General features: G+C 54.8%; 1 protein-coding gene across 1 annotated transcript in view; it reads right to left on the bottom strand.

The window, feature by feature from the left end:
* Positions 1-5,954: 5,954 nt before the first annotated feature.
* pepd (peptidase D) overlaps positions 5,955-21,907 on the bottom strand; it is a 149,507-nt gene continuing 133,554 nt past the window's right edge. Inside the window, exon 12 of the mRNA XM_070897050.1 lies at positions 5,955-6,347. Within this exon, the coding sequence (XP_070753151.1) occupies positions 6,140-6,347 (208 nt within the window). The 3' untranslated portion in view covers positions 5,955-6,139. The remainder of the gene's footprint in view (positions 6,348-21,907) is intronic.

Genomic DNA, 21,907 nt, shown 5'->3' with positions numbered 1-21,907 from the left:
AAACATGGTTCTGTACACAACACGTCCTGATACCTATTAAGCACAGATGATAACTATCAGTTTAAGAGCAAACAGACTTTTTAAACCGCCTGTACATGTATAAATGAGATCCTCCTTCTTCATTCAGCCTCATTCTTCACAGGGAGACTGATTAACTCTTCGTGTGCTGCTGCAAATATTATTTTTCTGTGTTACCCCTACATGGAATATCCTAACCGATCAGTCAGCTCCTCACGGTTTTCCCAAGTTCCCGTCCCCTCTCCCCGTGTGTGTGAAGTGCGGAGAAATGTTTGAGATGGGATAAGGCGCTATATAAATTCAAGCCGTCTTTCGGATGAGACATTAAACCGAGAGGCGTCGTCTGCCCTCTCAGGTAGACGTAAAATAACCCAGGGCATTATTGGAAGAGCGGGGGAGTTATCCCCGGTGTCCTGGGCCAATATTTATCCCTCAACCAACATCCGGAACACAGATTATCTGGTCATGATCACATTGCTGTGTGTGGGAGCTTTCTGTGCACAGATTGGCTGCTGCGTTTCCTACATTACAACAGTGACTACACTCCAACAAGTACTTCATTGGCTGTAAAGTGCTTTGGGACATTGTGGTGAAAGGCGCTATATAAATGCAAATTCTCTCTTTTAAACAGGAACTGCATCACGCCTCGAGAAAAGGGAGTGAGGTTTGAGGAGGTCCGTCTGATCCAGGCAGGGAATGTGACGGATGCTGGGCGGAATCGTGGGGAGTAAAGTCAAGCTGTGGTGACACGGACAACCCCCCGGCAGTGTGGTGACCCCTCCCCTCGGGACAGTGTGTGACCCTTCCCCCTCCCACCCCGGTCAGTATGGTGACCCCTCCCCTCGGGACAGTGTGTGACCCTCCCCCCTCCCACCCCGGTCAGTGTGGTGACCCCTCCCCTCGGGACAGTGTGTGACCCTCCCCCTCCCACCCCGGTCAGTATGGTGACCCCTCCCCTCGGACAGTGTGTGACCCTCCCCCCTCCCACCCCGGTCAGTGTGGTGACCCCTCCCCTCGGGACAGTGTGTGACCCTCCCCCCTCCCACCCCGGTCAGTGTGGTGACCCCTCCCCTCGGGACAGTGTGTGACCCTCCCCCCTCCCACCCCGGTCAGTGTGGTGACCCCTCCCCTCGGGACAGTGTGTGACCCTCCCCCCTCCCACCCCGGTCAGTGTGGTGACCCCTCCCCTCGGGACAGTGTGTGACCCTCCCCCCTCCCACCCCGGTCAGTGTGGTGACCCCTCCCCTCGGGACAGTGTGTGACCCTCCCCCCTCCCACCCCGGTCAGTGTGGTGACCCCTCCCCTCGGGACAGTGTGTGACCCTCCCCCTCCCACCCCGGTCAGTGTGGGGACCCCTCCCCTCGGGACAGTGTGTGACCCTCCCCCCTCCCACCCCGGTCAGTGTGGTGACCCCTCCCCTCGGGACAGTGTGTGACCCTCCCCCCTCGGTCAGTATGGTGACCCCTCCCCTCCCCCAGGCAGTGTGGTGACCCGTGACCCCCCCCCCCCACCCCGGTCAGTGTGGTGACCCCTCCCCCCCCCACCCCGGTCAGTGTGGTGACCCCTCCCCTCGGGACAGTGTGTGACCCGTGACCCCCCCTCCCACCCCGGTCAGTGTGGTGACCCCTCCCCTCCCCCAGGCAGTGTGGTGACCCGTGACCCCCCCCCCCCACCCCGGTCAGTGTGGTGACCCCTCCCCTCGGGACAGTGTGAGACCCTCCCCCCTCGGTCAGTGTGGTGACCCCTCCCCTCCCCCAGGCAGTGTGGTGACCCCTCCCTCCCTCACGCCCCAGGCAGTGTGGTGACCCGTGACCCCCCCCCCCACACCCCGGTCAGTGTGGTGACCCCTCCCCTCGGGACAGTGTGTGACCCTCCCCCCTCCCACCCCGGTCAGTGTGGTGACCCCTCCCCTCGGGACAGTGTGTGACCCTCCCCCCTCCCACCCCGGTCAGTGTGGTGACCCCTCCCCTCGGGACAGTGTGTGACCCTCCCCCCTCCCACCCCGGTCAGTGTGGTGACCCCTCCCCTCGGGACAGTGTGTGACCCTCCCCCCTCCCACCCCGGTCAGTGTGGGGACCCCTCCCCTCGGGACAGTGTGTGACCCTCCCCCCTCCCACCCCGGTCAGTGTGGTGACCCCTCCCCTCGGGACAGTGTGTGACCCTCCCCCCTCGGTCAGTATGGTGACCCCTCCCCTCCCCCAGGCAGTGTGGTGACCCGTGACCCCCCCCCCCCCACCCCGGTCAGTGTGGTGACCCCTCCCCTCGGGACAGTGTGTGACCCTCCCCCCTCGGTCAGTATGGTGACCCCTCCCCTCCCCCAGGCAGTGTGGTGACCCGTGACCCCCCCCTCCCACCCCGGTCAGTATGGTGACCCTTCCCCCTCCCACCCCAGTCAGTATGGTGACCCTTCCCCCTCCCACCCCGGTCAGTATGGTGACCCCTCCTCCCCTCCCCCTCCCCCTCCCCTCCCCCAGGCAGTGTGGTGACCCCTCCTCCCCTCCCCTCCCCCTCCCCTCCCCCCCCAGGCGGTGTGATGACCCCCCCTCCCCTCCCCCTCCTCCTCCCCTCCCCCTCCCCCTCCCCCCCCGGCGGTGTGATGACCCCCCCGGGCTCGAACATTATCATGCGTTTTTAGCGCACTTCACCCACTTCAGTATAACTCACATGATGCTTTTCTCAAACAGGCCAGACATTTATTTAATGCCTGAGCTCAGCAATAAACGGCCCCTCAGGATTACAAGCTGCTCGTCATTAATGGAGTCTGGTGCCAGAGAGGTTAGCTTGGGCCTTTCGACAGCGACAGTCAGCAAAATCCAGCTGGCATCACTCACACTGCAAGGCAGCCCAAACATTCAGCTCCTCCCAACAGGCAGCCCTGACCCCTTCCCAAACAACAAAACATGCAATACCCCCCCCCACGTGTCAGAGCTAGTCCCCGCAAACACAAACCCTTCCCCCCACAACCCTCCCTCCGCAAACCCTTCCCCACAGCTCCCCCTGCAATCCTCTCCCCCTCCACAGCTCCCCCCCCCCCACAGCCCACCCCCCAAACCCCTCCCCACAGCCCGCCCCGCAAACCCTTTCCCCCACAAACCCCCTCTCCACAAACCCTTCCCCCCCCCCCACAAACCCTTCCTCCCACAGCCCACCCCCCAAACCCCTCCCCACAGCCCGCCCCGCAAACCCTTCCCCCCACAAACCCCCTCTCCACAAACCCTTCCCCCCCCCCCCCCCACAAACCCTTCCTCCCACAGCCCACCCCCCAAACCCCTCCCCACAGCCCGCCCTGCAAACCCTTCCCCCCACAAACCCCCCCCTCCACAAACCCTTCCCCACAGCTCCCCCCGCAATCCTCCCCCCCCTCCACAGCCCACCCCCCCCCAAACCCCTCCCTGCAAACCCTTCCCCCCACAAACCCCCCCTCCACAAACCCTTCCCCACAGCTCCCCCCGCAATCCTCTCCCCCTCCACAGCTCCCCCCCCCCCCCACAGCCCGCCCCCCAAACCCCTTCCCCCCCCCCGCAAACCCTTCCCCCCCCACAATCCTCCCCCCCTCCACAAACCCTTCCTCCCACAGCCCCCCCCACAGCCCGCCCCGCAAACCCCCCCCCCCCCTCCGCAAACCCCTTCCCCCCCACAGCATGCAGGGTCCCAAGCAGAGAGACAGCCGAGCTGGGCCCAGCGGGAGAGAAGCTCGCTCTCTGACATATCGCAGAAGGCTGGGCTCACAGCATGGTCACAGAGCAACAGCAGGAGGCCATTCAGCCCCTCAAGCTTGTTCCGCCATTCTAGTCGACCATGCCTCAACTCGACATCCATTTCCCTTTCCCAACAAAGATCCATCCATCTCTCAGCCATGAAAATTTTGTGCGCCGTCTGCAAAAGCCAAGCCTGTTAAAGGATTCGGGGGAAGAAGTGTTGGGAGCTTGGAGAAGACACACGAGGTTTAGAATCACCGATCGATCCAAGGGTTCCAGGGAACCATGGGAAATCAAGGACATTTGGAAACTCCCGAGCTCACTCAACACCAGCTCTTCAGATGCATGCCGTTGTTTCATCATCATCACAGGCAGTCCCTCGGAATCGAGGAAGACTTGCTTCCACTCTTAAAATGAGTCCTTAGGTGGCTGAACAGTCCGATACGAGAACCATAGTGCCCGTCACAGGTGGGACAGACAGTGGTTGAGGGAAAGGGGAGGGTGGGACTGGTTTGCCGCACGCTCCTTCCGCTGCCTGCGCTTGGTTTCCGCACGCTCTCGGTGACGAGACTCGAGGTGCTCAGCGCCCTCCCGGATGCACTTCCTCCACTTAGGGCGGTCTTTGGCCCAGGGACTCCCAGGTGTCGGTGGGGATGTTGCACTTTATCGGGGAGGCTTTGAGGGTGTCCTTGTAACGTTTCCTCTGCCCAGTTTACTGACCAGCCGAATAAATCTAACTATGGCCGTTTGGGCAAATACAGCCCGTGGCCCCGAGTCTGGCACTGAGCTTTTGGCAGGATTGAGTGACAGGTGAGAGGGGCTGTGGAAAGTGTCCAGATTCTCGCGGCCCTGACAGGAGGGCTGAAGGTTGAAGGACAGCTGTGACGTTGATTCTTGCTTATCCTCAGCCCCTCTTCCCCCACTCCCCGTGGAGCTCAACAGATCAGAACTTTCACGTTCAGACACACATGGACAGTTTGCTGGCTCGTTGCGTCAGCTTATTCAATTCCAGACGACTTTGGAGCTCAAATAAAAGTCATGTTAAAACCAGCGGTGGCCCCAGGGCTGGGGTTAATAACCACCCTCCCCCCCATCCTCTGGGGCTGTGGGGACCACTCCAAGCACGAGGTTGGGTTAAAGGTTCCTCCGGCCTGCTGACATCAGAAAGCCGTTAGCTTGGAAGTGGAGGAACCCTGACCAGGGCAGATTAAGTGTGTGCGCGCACACAGACACACTCCTCCTGGACCCAACAACACTGCATTTACTTTTTGACACCGCTATGAGGCTGAAAATAAAACATTTAGTAGAAAGTATAAATTAAAATTAATTTTATTGGAATAAAGTTCATAGAATCAGACAGCATAGGAGACCACCATTCAGCCTATTGTGCCTGTGCCTGCTCTTAATCCCACTCCCTCCTGCTCTTGCCCCGTAGCTTGGCAAATCTTTACTTTCAAAAGTATTTATCCAACTTCCTTTTTGAAATTTACTATTGAATCTGCTTCCACCGCCCTTTCAGGCAGCGCACAAATTGTGATAAAATCTTTCATTTGGAACCCGCAAGTCAGTTTCCAGAATTAACCCCTCCAAAAAAAAAACACAAACAATCCTCGTTACTGGAAAGGAAATTTTCAAACCTTCCAGTCAGAGAGAGAAGGTTTACAGGTAGGTTCCCCCCTCAGTGAGGACCCGGGTTCTGGGGATTCCACGTTTCTGCGTGCGGTGGTCGGGCGGGGGGGGGAGGGTTAATTCTCGCGTGGGGAGGGGCTCACATTCTGTGTTAATTGTAAGCAGTACACCCACAGGCTGCGACACGTATCGGCCGCCCAGCCAGAGAGAGAGACACTTGGTTCCAGTGAATCACCCGCTATGTATCAGAACTCAGAGATCGTTGTGCTCCTTCAATTCTGGCCACTTGTGCATCCCCCGATTTCCATCGCCCCACCATAGCCGGCCGGGCCTTCAGCTGCCTGGGCCCCAAGCTCTGGAACTCCCTCCCTAAACCTCTCCGCCTCTCTCTCTCCTCCTTCAAGATGCTCCTTAAAACCGACCTGTGACCAAGCTTTTGGTCGCCTGTCCTAATGTTTCATGTGGCTCAATGTCAAATTGTGTTTTACAATGCTCCTGTGAAGCACCCTGGGATGTATTAAAGGCGCTTATATAAAAGCAAGCTGCAAATCCACATGGTAACAAAATGACGAGCGTGAGCTGATTTGGAAGCGGAGGGGAAGGATCCATGAGGCGCGGGACAGGACGGCAAGGGGGAAGGAGAATCACAAGCAGAGAGTGGGACTGTGTTTGAGAGCGGGACTGGGTTTCGCCTGGCTGGGGGGGGGAGAGGAGGGCGTGCAGGAGGCACAGCGCGAGGAATGATTGAAAGCTTAAACGGATGAGAGTTCGGAGTGACACTAGCTGTGATAGTATCAATTAAAAAGAGAGGGAGGGCGGGGAGCGAGAGAGGGCGATGGAGATTGCACTGTACCTGGTTTGACGGCACTCATAACTGCCCGTGACGCTTTCAGCACAGCCTGGTAGATCTCCCGCTGGTCAGGGGTGAACTTGCCATTGGCTGGAAACGAGCAGGTGATGTCAGAGTCATAGCAGTAATATTCCCCACCCATATCGAAGAGGCTGAAAATATAAAATCAATATATTGATAAAAAGATAATCGGGGTGACCCAGTATTTACCCACAGAGTAAAGCTCCCTCTACACTGTCCCATCAAACATTCCCAGGGCAGGTACAGGGGGTTAGATACAGAGTAAAGCTCTCTCTACACTGTCCCATCAAACACTCCCAGGGCAGGTACAGCACGTGGTTAGATACAGAGTAAAGCTCCCTCTACACTGTCACATCAAACATCCCCAGGGCAGGTACAGCACGGGGTTAGATACAGAGTAAAGCTCTCTCTACACTGTCCCATCAAACATTCCCAGGGCAGGTACAGCACAGGGTTCGAGAGAGAGTAAAGCTCCCTCTACACTGTCCCATCAAACACTCCCAGGGCAGGTACAGCACGGGGTTAGATACAGAGTAAAGCTCTCTCTACACTGTCCCATCAAACACTCTCAGGGCAGGTACAGCACGTGGTTAGATACAGAGTAAAGCTCCCTCTACACTGTCCCATCAAACATTCCCAGGGCAGGTACAGAGGGTTAGATACAGAGTAAAGCTCCCTCTACACTGTCCCATCAAACACTCTCAGGGCAGGTACAGCATGTGGTTAGATACAGAGTAAAGCTCCCTCTACACTGTCCCATCAAACACTCCCAGGGCAGGTACAGCACGGGGTTAGATACAGAGTAAAACTCCCTCTACACTGTCCCATCAAACACTCTCAGGGCAGGTACAGCACGTGGTTAGATACAGAGTAAAGCTCCCTCTACACTGTCCCATCAAACACTCCCAGGGCAGGTACAGCACGTGGTTAGATACAGAGTAAAGCTCCCTCTACACTGTCCCATCAAACACTCCCAGGGCAGGTACAGCACGGGGTTAGATACAGAGTAAAACTCCCTCTACACTGTCCCATCAAACACTCTCAGGGCAGGTACAGCACGTGGTTCGATACAGAGTAAAGCTCCCTCTACACTGTCCCATCAAACACTCTTAGGGCAGGTACAGCACAGGGTTAGATACAGATTAAAGCTCCCTCTACACTGTCCCATCAAACACTCTTAGGGCAGGTACAGCACAGGGTTAAATACAGAGTAAAGCTCTCTCTACACTGTCCCATCAAACACTCCCAGGGCAGGTACAGCACGGGGTTAGATACAGAGTAAAGCTCCCTCCACATTGTCCCATCAAACACTCCCAGGCAGGTACAGGGGGTTAGATACAGAGTAAAGCTCTCTCTACACTGTCCCATCAAACACTCCCAGGGCAGGTACAGCACGGGGTTAGATACAGATTAAAGCTCCCTCTACACTGTCCCATCATACATCCCCAGGGCAGGTACAGCACGGGGTTAGATACAGATTAAAGCTCTCTCTACACTGTCCCATCATACATCCCCAGGGCAGGTACAGCATGGGGTGAGGATAAGAGTAAAGGTGTGGCGAAGGACAGTGTCTCGGTCACAGCCTATTGCTGGAGCTGCAGGTGTCTGTGTGTTCCACTCGGCTCCAGTATCAGATCCTCTCAGATTGCTGAACTGGAGATGGTGCCAAATTATTTCTGTAGCTGTCCCCCTCCTCCGCTGAAGGTGCTGGTTCATGTTGGGGCAGGCGAAGACATGTTTGAGTAAATATGATTCAAACTGCAATTGGCATATTGTGCACAGTGCATTTAAACTGCAGGGAGTCACACAGAAAGTCACACACGTACACTCCATCATCGGCACAGTCAGTGCCTGAACAGGCAGGGCACTGACCTCATGGCTCATTACAGGGGGAGAGAGAGAGAGAGGGAGAGAGAGAGAGAGAGACTGGGAGCGACACACGGGGTAAGTGAGTGAAATGGGAGAGAGACGAGGGGAGAGAGAGAAAGTGGGGGTGGGGAGGGATTGGATCGGAACCCGAGTATATCAATTAGCCCCCTTGCACATGTTCTGCAATTCAAATAGTTCATTGCTGATTTGTCCCTGAACCCCATTTAACCCCTGCCTTGGTTCCCTAGCCCTGGATAACCTCACCCAACATTAATCTATCTATATCAGTCTTAAACCTTTCAATTGTACCCCAGGAGTCACGGCCTGCTGTGGGTGAAAGTTGCAGATTCCCACTGCCCTGTGTGTGAAAAAGTGCCTCCTGACATCACTCCTGAACGGCCGAGCTCTAACTTCGAGGTTAAGGTTCCCTCATCTTTGATTCCCCACCATGTACCCTCACCAATACTTTTTGCATTGTAAACAACTCAATCTTCTAAACTCAAGAACATAAGAAATGAGGTCAAGGCTGATCTTCGACCTCAACTCTAGTTTGCCACCTTATCCCTTGGTGTCAAAAATCTATCGATCTCAGCCTTGAATATACTCACCGACTGAACCTCCACAGCCCTCTGGAGCAGAGAATTCCAAAGATTCACCACCCTCTGAGTGAAGAAATTTCTCCTCATCTCAGTCCTAAATGGCCGACCCCTTATCCGGAGACTGTGAGCCCTGGTTCTAGACTCCCCAGCCCGGGGGGAAACATCCTCCCTGCATCTCCCCTCTCAAGCCCTGTGAGAATTTGATCATCTCGCATTCTTCTTGAATTCCAGAGTGAAAACAGCCCAATTTCTGCTTATTCTCTCCCCATAGGACAGCCGTCTCATCCCAGGAATCAATCCGGTGAACCTTCATTGCACCCGACCAAAAAGTCAACTGTGTCCTTCCTTAAGTAAGGACTGTACACCGTACTCCCAGTGTGGTCTCACCAAAGCCCGATATAACTGCAGCAAGACGTCCTTAGTCTTATACGCCCCGGGATAACAAGCCTGGTCTGTGCAACCTGTCCTCATAATTTAACTCTTTTAGCCCCGATCATCATCATCATCGGCAGTCCCGCGAACGAGGATGACTTGCTTCCACATGGGTTCACAGATGTTTCAATGAAGGACCCGATGTTCCAGGTCCTGAACTCCAGTTGAGGGGCTGGAAGATGCCTGTGGGTGGATTTTTTTAACGTGGGGTGGCTGTTGCACACCAGCCACCACACGGGCTTGACAGAGCGAGGTCTTGGTCCAGTGGCAAGGGTTAACCAGGACGACTGGAGACCTGCTCTGCTGCACGGACCCAGTGCGCGCACATATCGCACAGTGTGGGCTGGGCCCCGTGCTGCCCCTGGGTACAGTATCCTCATTCGCTGCAGCTCCGCCACGATTCCAGCCCCGGGAACATTCTGGTGAATCTGCGCTGCTCCCCTCTCCGAGGGCAATGTATCCTCCCAGAACCGAACACAGTTACTCCAGACGGGGTCTGACTGAGGCTCTGTACAACTGAAGCATCACTCGCTCCCCTTTGTAGTCCAGCCTCCTTTGATTTACAACCCGAGAGGCGGCTGGCGAGACCTCAGTTGATTGTAACGGGTGAGGGGTCTTATTCAGTTAAATTCCCACTGAAGGCCCTATGGACTAAGACCAGGACTGCCTCCGGACTCCCTTGTGCAGAGTCCGACACGGAGCTTGAGTGGGTCGGACTCTTCTTCCTCGCGCTGTGTGTGACGACACCGTGTATGGTCACCGTTACATGTTCTCCGGTCAGGATTTCTAATGCATTCGCGAACACGAGAACCTCACTACAAACCAGAGAATCAAGGGGCTGAATGCCAAACAACATCAACCTGTATTTATACAGTGCCTTTAATGTAGTAAAACGTCTCAGGGTGCTTCAAAGGAGCGTTATCAAACAAAAATGACACCGAGCCACATGAGGAGATATCAGGACAGGTGACCAAAAGCTTGGTCAAAGAGGACAGAGGGGTTTAGGGAGGGAGTTCCAGAGCTTGGGGCCCAGGCAGCTGAAGGCACGGCCACCAATGGTGGAGCAATGGAAATCCGGGATGCTCAAGAGGCCAGAATGGTAAGAGTGCAGATATCTCGGGGGGGGGGGGGGGGGGGGGGGAGATTACAGAGATAGGGAGGGGGTGAGGCCATGGAGGGATTTATATACAAGGATGAGAATTTTAAAATTGGGGCATTGCCAGACCGGGAGCCAATGTAGGTATTCTGATTCGATTTCGCAAGTTGCCAGGACAACAGCTCTCTCCTCCCTGCCCCCCACCACTACCATCTTGATCTCTGCGAACATGAGTCACAGCTTGACATAACTAGCGAGAGGGAGATAGTTTATAGATATTGGCTGATTACACATTCAGCTGATACAGACTGAAATTAGGTCAGTCAGACTATACCAGAGACACGAGGTTTATGGGAATAATCTGTTTGTACAGTGTCGAGTCACAGTGTGACTCAGATACGAAACGTACAAATTGTACAAATCTGACAACCTGGATATCTCTTCCCCTCCCCCCGCCCCCCGCCCCCGCCCTTCCCCGGACCCAACCCTTTACACAAGGTCAGAATTACCGCGACACACTGATTGAGCTTTCATTCCACAGTACAAGTCATCATTTTGTTCTCTTACTAACCCACGCCATTCACCTTTAGACTGATCCATTAACCGTTAAATGTTTAAAGGAAAGTTCCTCCAGTTTAAGGGCAGCCCAGCGACTTTATATTTTTTCCCTGTGAATATTTACAGACTGGCAAGTGCTGGACTTGAACTGGGTTTGACACCCAGGACGAAGGCTTCAATCAACTCCTGGGGAGGTAACCTTAGCCCGTCTGACGCACACCACACAAACCCACCAGCACTTTTATCTTTTTACAAGCTTCCTAACCAAGCTGGGATCGCCACACAGATACAGTTTCCATTTGCCCAAGATTGAGTGGCCACCCACACGCCATAGCCACGTCCGGAGTGGAGAGTGTAGGACTAGACCATCAGGAGGCAAGGGTCAGCGATCCCAGTGTGCACAGGGACACTGCTGGAGTTTAAGAGGGAGCTTTCATTTCTACAGCATCTTTCACCCCCGCCGGACGTCCCAAAGTGTTTCACATCCCGCCCCCCAATGACAGTACTAACCCCGCCCCCTCCCCCCAATGACAGTACTAACCCCGCCCTCCCAATGACAGTACTAACCCCGCCCCCCCAATGACAGTACTAACCCCGCCCCCCAATGACAGTACTAACCCCGCCCCCTCCCCCCAATGACAGTACTAACCCCGCCCCCCCCAATGACAGTACTAACCCCGCCCCCCAATGACAGTACTAACCCCGCCCCCTCCCCCAATGACAGTACTAACCCCGCCCCCCCATGACAGTACTAACCCCGCCCCCCCCAATGACAGTACTAACCCCGCCCTCCCAATGACAGTACTAACCCCGCCCCCCCAATGACAGTACTAACCCCGCCCCCCAATGACAGTACTAACCCCGCCCCCTCCCCCCAATGACAGTACTAACCCCGCCCCCCAATGACAGTACTAACCCCGCCCCCCCCAATGACAGTACCAACCCCGCCCCCCACAATGACAGTACTAACCCCGCCCTCCCAATGACAGTACTAACCCCGCCCCCCCAATGACAGTACTAACCCCGCCCCCCCAATGACAGTACTAACCCCGCCCCCCCAATGACAGTACTAACCCCGCCCCCCCAATGACAGTACTAACCCCGCCCCCCAATGACAGTACTAACCCCGCCCCCCCAATGACAGTACTAACCCCCCCCCCCCAATGACAGTACTAACCCCGCCCCCCCAATGACAGTACTAACCCCGCCCCCCCAATGACAGTACTAACCCCGCCCCCCCAATGACAGTACTAACCCCGCCCCCCCAATGACAGTACTAACCCCGCCCCCCCAATGACAGTACTAACCCCGCCCCCCAATGACAGTACTAACCCCGCCCCCCCCAATGACAGTACTAACCCCGCCCCCCCAATGACAGTACTAACCCCGCCCCCCCAATGACAGTACTAACCCCGCCCCCCAATGACAGTACTAACCCCGCCCCCCAATGACAGTACTAACCCCGCCCCCCCAATGACAGTACTAACCCCGCCCCCCCAATGACAGTACTAACCCCGTCCCCCCAATGACAGTACTAACCCCGCCCCCCCAATGACAGTACTAACCCCGCCCCCCCCAATGACAGTACTAACCCCGCCCCCCCAATGACAGTACTAACCCCGCCCCCCCAATGACAGTACTAACCCCGCCCCCCCAATGACAGTACTAACCCCGCCCCCCCCAATGACAGTACTAACCCCGCCCCCCCCAATGACAGTACTAACCCCGAAGCCCCCCCGACCCCCAATGACAGTACTAACCCTGACCCCCGACAAGCCAGGCTGCCAAGAATACTGCAGAGCTGCCCAGCTCAGTACTTGAACACCACCTACCTCTGACCTGGGATACACCTGGCCCCATTCTCCCATTACCAGACACTGTCTCCGAGCAACCTCAGTCACACACCAATTACCACCCCCACCTCCCCCCCCCCACCTCCTCAACCAACCCCAACAGAGGTCAATCCTCACTAGCAGATACCAGGATCTAGAAAACATAGAAACATAGAAAATAGGTGGAGTAGGCCATTCGGCCCTTCTAGCCTGCACCGCCATTCAATGAGTTCATGGCTGAACATGCAACTTCAGTATCCCATTCCTGCTTTCTCACCATAACCCTTGATCCCCCGAGTAGTAAGGATTACATCTAACTCCTTTTTGAATATATTTAGTGAATTGGCCTCAACAACTTTCTGTGGTAGAGAATTCCACAGGTTCACCACTCTCTGGGTGAAGAAGTTTCTCCTCATCTCGGTCCTAAATGGCTTAACCCTTATCCTTAGACTGTGACGACTCTACCCCCCGCCCACCGCACGGGCAAGGCGATCACCAGAACACGTCTCCCAGACAGACTCGCGCTGCTCTAGCTCACCCTAGTGACTCGAGTGTGTGGGACAGTGCTGTTAATGATTGGTGCACAGTGCGTGTTACAGGGAACTCCTGAGCAGCAGGGGGTCCTGTATTGCACTGTCAAAGCCCCAATCTGTGAATCGAACTCACTCTACTCACAATGGGAGGGGTGGATGGCTGGCCGCCTGCCAACCCCCCACCCCGAGAATGGTCTGCGCATCGTTTAAGAGGGGGCCGTGAAGGCATTGACTGCAACTGGAGGCAGGGCAGTGCGTCAGGCAGTATAACTGCACTCCGAGTGACTCTCGATCCCCAGCACCTACTCTTATCACAGCATCCGTCCAACCTAAACATACACTCACTGGACACAATCCCAAAACACCACACCTGTTCGCAGTAACTCGTACAGGTCCGGTCTCGATCTGAATGACATCCTCCCCTCAGGGAGCAGCCCAGCGATCCTAAATATACGGCAATGTCCCATGCCACCATCGGAGAGTGATGAAAAACCCAGGCTGATCCCTCTCCCAAAACCAAACCAGAGAAAGCCAAGACCAACTGTGGCACTCAAGCCTCTGTCTGGCTGAGGATCAGTACGAGGACAAGTTGTACAGACTAGGCTTGTGTTCATAAGAACATAAGAAATAGGAGGAGTAGGCCATACGGCCCCTCGAGCCTGCTCCGCCATTTAATAAGATCATGGCTGATCCGATCATGGACTCAGCTCCACTTCCCTGCCCGCTCCCCATAACCCCTTATCCCCTTATCAGTTCAGGAACTGTCTATTTCTGTCTTAAATTTATTCAATGTCCCAGCTTCCACAGCTCTCTGGGGCAGCGAATTCCACAGATTTACAATTCTCAGAGAAGAAATTCTTCCTCATCTCAGTTTTAAATGGGCGGCCCCTTATTCTAAGATTATGCCCTCTAGTTCTAGTCTTCCCCATCAGTGGAAACATTCTCTCTGCATCCACCTTGTCAAGCCCCCTCATAATCTGATACGTTTCGATAAGATCACCTCTCATTCTTCTAAATTCCAATGAGTAGAGGCCCAACCTACTCAACCTTTCCTCATAAGTCAACCCCCTCATCCCCGGAATCAACCTAGTGAACCTTCTCTGAACTGGCTCTAAAGCAAGTATATCCTTTTGTAAATATGGAAACCAAAACTGTACGCAGTATTCCAGGTGTGGCCTCACCAATACCCTGTATAGCTGTAGCAAGACTTCCCTGCTTTTATACTCCATCCCCTTTGCAATAAAGGCCAAGATTCCATTGGCCTTCCTGATCACTTGCTGTACCTGCACACTAACCTTTTGTGTTTCATGCACAAGTACCCCCAGGTCCCGCTGTACTGCGGCACTTTGCACGTTCCCTCGAGTTTGGAAGATCAAAGGGGGATCTGATTGAGATGTTTAAGATGGTTAAAGGATTTGAAGGGGTAGAGAGAGAAACTATTCCCTCTAGTGGGGGGAGTCCAGAACAAGGGGCATAACCTTAAAGTTAAGACCCATGCCGCTCAGGGTGATGTCAGGAAGCATGTCTTCACACAAAGGGCAGTGGGAATCGGGAAAACTCTCCCCCAAAACACTGCCGAGGCCAGAAGTCAATTGAAAATAATTCTGAGATTGGTAGATTTTTGTTGGGCGAGGGTATTAAGGGTTACAGAACAAAGACGGGTCGATGGAGTTAAGACACAGATCAGCCACGATCTAATTGAATGGCGAAACAGGCTGGAGAGGCTGAATGGCCTCCTACTGTTCCTAACCAACTCAGCACAGATTGGGACATTCCTGCTCTCCCTCAGCAAGATGTGCATTTCTGCACTGAGCCATCCCAGGAAGGAGGAGAATTTGTTTGAGGCAGTAATTGCCCCGATGTCAGTCCGTCCGCCCTTACCAGAACAGTCGCCGAGGGGGGCGGAAGATGATCCGTCTGACTGATTGCTCCCCCTCCTAGATTCTCAGCGCTAATCACCGAGATCGGAATGCTGCTCAGCCAGAGTGCAGAGTCATTAACCCAACCTGCCAGCAACCACAGCTCACGTGAGGAACTACCAGCTTCGGGGTTAACTCCTTCCCAGCTGGAAACTCCTGCCAGAGGTGGAAACGGCCAAAGCCTTTCTGTCAACAAGGGGTGAGAGTTGCTCAGAGACAAGTCAGTGTCTGCCAGACATACCCTCACCCCCGTGAGGCTCCCTCCCGGTGCTCAACATTTACACGAACAACATCCGGCGGTCAGGTCCTTGCCCAGCGGTCTCGCGTCCTGTTGGCACAGTTTAGCTAGTAGAGTTACAGATATAGAAACATAGAAACATAGAAAATAGGTGCAGGAGTAGGCCATTCGGCCCTTCTAGCCTGCACCGCCATTCAATGAGTTTATGGCTGAACATGCAACTTCAGTACGCCATTCCTGCTTTCTCACCATACCCCTTGATCACCCTAGTAGTAAGGACTTCATCTAACTCCTTTTTGAATATATTTAGTGAATTGGCCTCAACAACTTTCTGTGGTAGAGAATTCCACAGGTTCACCACTCTCTGGGTGAAGAAATTCCTCCTCATCTCGGTCCTAAATGGCTTCCCCCTTATCCTTAGACTGTGTCCCCTGGTTCTGGACTTCCCCAACATTGGGAACATTCTTCCTGCATCTGTATGTCGCTAACTTACGCCAAGTCCCGCTCACCCATCCTCATCATCATCATAGGTAGTTCCTCAGAATCAAGAAGACTTGCTTCCACTCTTAACATGAGTCCTTAGGCGGCTGAACAGTCCAATATGAGAGCCACAGTCCCTGTCACAGGTGGGACAGACAGTGGTTGAGGGAAGGGGTGGGTGGAACTGGTTTGCCGCACACTCCTTCCGCTGCCTGCGCTTGATTTCTGCATGCTCTCGGCGATAGGACTCGAGGTGCTCAGCGCCCTCCCGGATGCACTTCCTCCACTTAGGGCGGTCTGGTCTTTGGCCAGGGACTCCCAGGTGTCAGTGGGGATGTTGCACTTTAGCAGGGAGGCATTCAGGGTGTCCTTGTAACGTTCCCGCTCACCCATCACTCCGTGCTCGCTGACCTACATTGGCTCCTGGTTAAGCAACGCCTTGATTACAAATTTATCATCCTTATCAAATCCCTCCATGGCCTCGCCCCTCCCTATCCCTGTAATCTCCTCTAACCCCCCCCCCCCTCCCCACGAGATGTCTGCGCTCCTCTAATTCTGTCCTCTTGAGCATCCCTGATTATAATCGCTCCACCATCGGTGGCCGTGCCTTCTGTTGCCTGGGCCCCAAGCTCTGGAACTCCCTCCCTAAACCCATCTGCCCTCCTTTGAGACGCTCCTTAAAACTGATCTCTTTGACCAAGCTTTTGTTCACCTGCCGTAATTTCTCCTTATGCGACTCGGTGTCATATTTTTAATTGCATTTTTTAAATCACATATCACTCCTGTGAAGCGCCTTGGGACATTGCACTACGTTAAAGTTGCTATATAAATACAAGTTGTTGTTGTTATATCCTGCTACAACCCCCCCCACCCCCCAACCCCCCCTCAGTCGCCTCCCTCCTTAGGCTGGAGTCCCCAGCCCCCGCCCATAATGCAGACCCGACACAAGGGACCAGACTCCGGGCTCTCCTCAGCCCCACACCCAGCGCTCGGATATCTCCCGCTGGGTCCCAGGCAGAAACCGCGTGGGGGGGGGGGAGAAGTGGCAGTGAGCGTGTAGTGAGGGATGTGAGGCTGGGCTCAGGATCAAACGCTGAGGGATCGCACTCCTATACAACAGGCACGGTTAGCACCTTTAACGTCATTAAACCTCCCAAGGCTTTTCACAGGAGCGGTATAAAACAAATGTTTGACCACTCCTATAAATTGTATACTGTTACCGTGTATACCCTTCGCAGCAACGTCCCCGCAGTTCCTTCAACGTTGCTGCACGGTATCGCGGCCGAGGGGCCGGAGGGCTGGCCGGAGACCGAGGGGCCGGAGACCGAGGGGCCGGAGGGCTGGCCGGAGACCGAGGGGCCGGAGGGCTGGCCGGAGACCGAGGGGCCGGAGGGCTGGCCGGAGACCGAGGGGCCGGAGGGCTGGCCGGAGACCGAGGGGCCGGAGGGCTGGCCGGAGACCGAGGGGCCGGAGGGCTGGCCGGAGACCGAGGGGCCGGAGGGCTGGCCGGAGACCGAGGGGCCGGAGGGCTGGCCGGAGACCGAGGGGCCGGAGGGCTGGCCGGAGACCGAGGGGCCGGAGAGCCGGAGACCGAGGGGTGGGAGGGCTGGCCGGAGACCGAGGGGCCGGAGGGCTGGCCGGAGACCGAGGGGCCGGAGGGCTGGCCGGAGACCGAGGGGCCGGAGGGCTGGCCGGAGACCGAGGGGCCAGAGGGCTGGCCGGAGACCGAGGGGCCGGAGAGCCGGAGACCGAGGGGTGGGAGGGCTGGCCGGAGACCGAGGGGTGGGAGACCGAGGGGCCGGAGGGCTGGCCGGAGACCGAGGGGCCGGAGGGCTGGCCGGAGACCGAGGGGCCGGAGGGCAATGCAGGGAAACTGCCAATTGACGGGTGGTCACGCACTATTGCCGAGCAGGGACTCGGGGAAGAGCCAAGTCACACGAAGCCCCGCTGGGAGTGGTCACACGAGCGGGAGGAGGCCGAGCCTGGCGGACGGGCCCAGTATCTGTGCAGCCTCGGGCCGGCCGGGTTTCCCCAGGGAAGAGATGGTGTGAGAGATCAGGTTTGTGGCTGCCTGCAAAAGGGAAAGGTAGTGTGTGTGACTGTGGGAGGAAGCGACTCCGAGCTCCGGGAGGTCCCTCGCTCGCTTGGCGCAGGGACAGACAGCACAACACCACCACCCTGTGGACAGCAACATCATTCACATCACAGGCCGTTCATACAGACTGCCCAGAAAACAGAACTTGCACAGTGCCTTTAGACGGGAAAATTCCCAAGGCGCTTCACAGGAGCGATTATCAGACACCGTGACCAAAAGCTTGGTCAAAGAGGTAGGTTTTGAGGAGCGTCTTAAAGAGAGAGAGAGAGACGGAGAGGTTTAGGGAGGGAGTTCCCGAGCTTGAGGCCCAGGCAGCTAAAGGCCCGGCCACCAATGGTGGTGCGATGGAAATTGGAGGATGTGCAAGAGGGCAGAATTTGAGAAGCGCAGATATTTCGGAGGGTAATGGGGCTGGAGGAGGTTACAAGGTTCGGAAGGGGTGAGGCCATGGAGGGATTTGAAGGATGAGAATGTTAAATTTGAGGCGTTGCCGGACCGGGAGCCACTTTGGTCAGCGAGCACAGGAATAGTTGAGTCTCGAGGTAACAACGGCACGGGCGAGGATTTCAGCAGATGAGCTGAGGCGGGAGCGGAGATGGGAGACGTCAACACAACAGATTTTGAGTGTTATTCAACAGGGCCGAAAGTAATTTTTTTTTAATAAGCAGGTAAATGGCACGCAGTGGCTGGGTGAGACACAGCCCACAGCCTGTCGGAGGGGAAGACCGAGGGAGTATGGGCGAGATAGAGCCCACAGCCTGTCGGAGGGGAAGACCGAGGGAGTATGGGTGAGACACAGCCCACAGCCTGTCGGAGGGGAAGACCGAGGGAGTATGGGCGAGATAGAGCCCACAGCCTGTTGGAGGGGAAGACCGAGGGAGTATGGGTGAGACACAGCCCAAAGCCTGTCGGAGGGGAAGACCGAGGGAGTATGGGCGAGATAGAGCCCACAGCCTGTCGGAGGGGAAGACCGAGGGAGTATGGGTGAGACACAGCCCACAGCCTGTCGGAGGGGGAAGACCGATGGAGTATTAACAGCCCAGAGGAAGGAGCGACAAAGTGTTGGGACAGCACAAGCCGGTGTGATGGAGCAAGATTTGGGAATCAAACCCTAGAAACGCATCACTCTGCACATGGGAGGGGAGACACGCGGAAATGCAACCTGCTTCGTGCTGGATTCCCCCACCCGCTCTTCTTAATGCCATTTTTTTCTTCAGTGCCTCCGAGACTTGCAAAATGGGCCACGAACAAACATAAACATGTTTTTGATCAGCAGCCCAGCGATGAGCTGTTCATATATTCGCACAGCTCGTGTCTCAGAGCAGCTCCAGCGGCGTTACAGGTCGAATGTTCCTCTCAGCCAGAACATGGCATTGGACAAGCGGTCAGATAAACACAGAGAAGTTGCATGGTTCAAATCAGGCCCTTCAGCCCAACCAGTGCCTGCTGGCCCTGCTCCAATCTCCCTTTATCCTCCTCTCCAGTCTAATCCTCAATGTTGACAGTTTCCGCCCCAACCACTGACCCCGGGAGTGAATCCCAGAGCCTCACAACTCTCTGATGTTTCTCCAGCCCCCTGTTCTAAATCTCTCGCATTTAATTTTGTTTCTTGCATTGAAAAAAAAAGAGGTGAGGGGAGGGGCCTATTGTTGGGGGCGGACCCAGTATAAGTGGCTCGAAGCAGTTTACATATCCGCGTATCTCACCTCCGATGTGCAGAGGTACTGTCTTTCGGATGAGACGTTAAACCGAGGCCCCGTCTTCTCTCTCAGGTGGTCGTAATAGATCCCATGGCACTATTTCTAAGAGGAGCAGGGGGAGTTCTCCCCGGTGTCCTGGGTCAATATTTATCCCTCAATCAACATCACCACAACAGATTATCTGGTCATTATCACGTTGCTGTGTGGGAGCTTGCTGTGCGCAATTGCCTGCTGCATTTCCTACATTACAACAGTGACTACACTCCAAAAGTACTTCATTGGTTGTAAAGCGCTTTGAGACGTCTGGTGGTCATGAAAGGCGCTATATAAATGCAAGTCTTTTCATTCTCTGGCCCCTTGTTCTTGACCCCTGGAAACCATTTGCTTCTATCTACCCTGTCACATCCTTTCACCATTTTAAACACTTCCATTATATCAACCCCGCAATCCGTGTTGTTAGAACGATAAAAGGCCCAATTTGTCAAGCTTTCCTTGGTCAAGAGAGCGTGTTAGGGGCTGGGGCCCCCTCTGGTGGCCCACCAGAGCAGGCGCAGTTTGTGTGCGAGTCTGGATGGTGAGCACCATTGGGCTATTTGACCATGGGGTGTAAGTGGAGTGCGGTGGTGACCTTGCCCGAAGGCCCGGCCCCCCCCCCGCCCTGTCCCCCCCGTCACAGCCGCTCCCCGCTGGTGCTCAGAGATTATAACCTCAAGGGTCCGTCTGCCTGCTCAGCTGCACTCCGATCCCACTTCACTGCTGGAAGAGACGCCGGGAGTTCTCCCAGTGTCCTGGCCAACATTCTTCCCTTATATAACACCAAGAAACTGCGTACAGTTTTGGTCTCCGTATTTAGAGAAACAGAAACATAGAAAATAGGTGCAGGAGAAGGCCATTCGGCCCTTCGAGCCTGCACCGCCATTCAATATGATCACGGCTGAAGGTTCACTGGGTTGATTCTGGAGATGAGGGGGTTGACTTATGAGGAAAGGTTGAGCAGGTTGGGCCTCTACTCATTGGAATTCAGAAGAATGAAGGGTGATCGTATCGAAACATAAGATAATGAGGGGGCTCGACAAGGTGGATGCAGAGAGGATGTTTCCACTGATGGGGGAAACTAAAATTAGAGGACATAGTCTTAGAATAAGGGGCCGTCCATTTAAAACTGAGATGAGGAGGAATTTCTTCTCAGAGGATTGTAAATCTGTGGAATTCTCTGCCCCAGAGAGCTGTGAAGGCTGGGACATTGAATATATTTAAGGCAGAGATAGACAGATTTTTGAGCGATAATGGAGTAAAGGGTTATGGGGAGCGGGCGGGGAAGTGGAGCTGAGTCCATGATCAGATCAGCCATGATCTTATTGAATGGCGGAGCAGGCTCGAGGGGCCAAATGGCCGACTCCTGCTCCTATTTCTTATGTTCATCATAGGTGCTGCGTGTGGGATCTCACTATGTTGCCACTGCACAGTGATTTATTGTGCAGCGTTGACACTTTAATCAGAAAGGTGCTCTATAACAAAAGGACTTCCATTTCTACAGTGCTTTTCACGACCACGGCATTTCACAGCAATGAAGTACTTTTGGAGTATAGTCACTGTTGCAATGTGGGAAACGCAGCAGCCAATTTGCGCACAGCAAGCTCCCACACACAGCAATTAAATAAATGACCAAATAATCTGTTTTAGTGCTGTTGATTGAGGGATAAATATTGGCCTCAGGACACTGGGGAGAATTCCCCTGCTCTTCTTCAAAATAGTGCCATGGGATCTTCTACGCCCACTTGAGAGCAGACAGGGCCTCGGTTTAACATCTCATCCGAAAGACAGCACCCTCCGACAGTGCAGCATCAGCCTGGATTTTATTCTCAAGGCTCCTAAGAAAGTTGTAAGAATTCAGCGAAAGCAGACTTTTGGCAATGTCTGGACACATTGACAGGTCCAAACATGTTCCACAGGAATAAACATCAGGTGGACAAGGAATCGATGGCCAGGCCCTTTGTCATGCAATCAGTGAGAGGTCAAGCAGGATTGGTCAGTGCTCAGGACACAAAGGAAGGCTATTCGACCACAGACTTGTGGGAGCCATACATCACGGTACTGCCCAGTTGACAAAGGAACAGGCCAAAGACTTGATTTTGCTTTTCAGTTGCACAGCCCCAAGGGAAGAACAGTTGGACTTTTGGGCGAGAAGAAGCTTTTTGCAGGTATAAGAGACGGCAGTTTATCTCTCGCTCAACGCACAAGGACTGAGCAGTCCGTCTGGGACGGAGAGAAGAAACACCATCGACGAGCAAAGGGAGCCTCGTTACTTCGACTGGGAAGCTGGCCTTGAGACTGGACTGG

Source organism: Pristiophorus japonicus, chromosome 13 (assembly GCF_044704955.1).
Source record: "Pristiophorus japonicus isolate sPriJap1 chromosome 13, sPriJap1.hap1, whole genome shotgun sequence".
NCBI lineage: Eukaryota > Metazoa > Chordata > Chondrichthyes > Pristiophoridae > Pristiophorus > Pristiophorus japonicus.
This window is presented reverse-complemented; position numbering and strand designations above follow the sequence as displayed.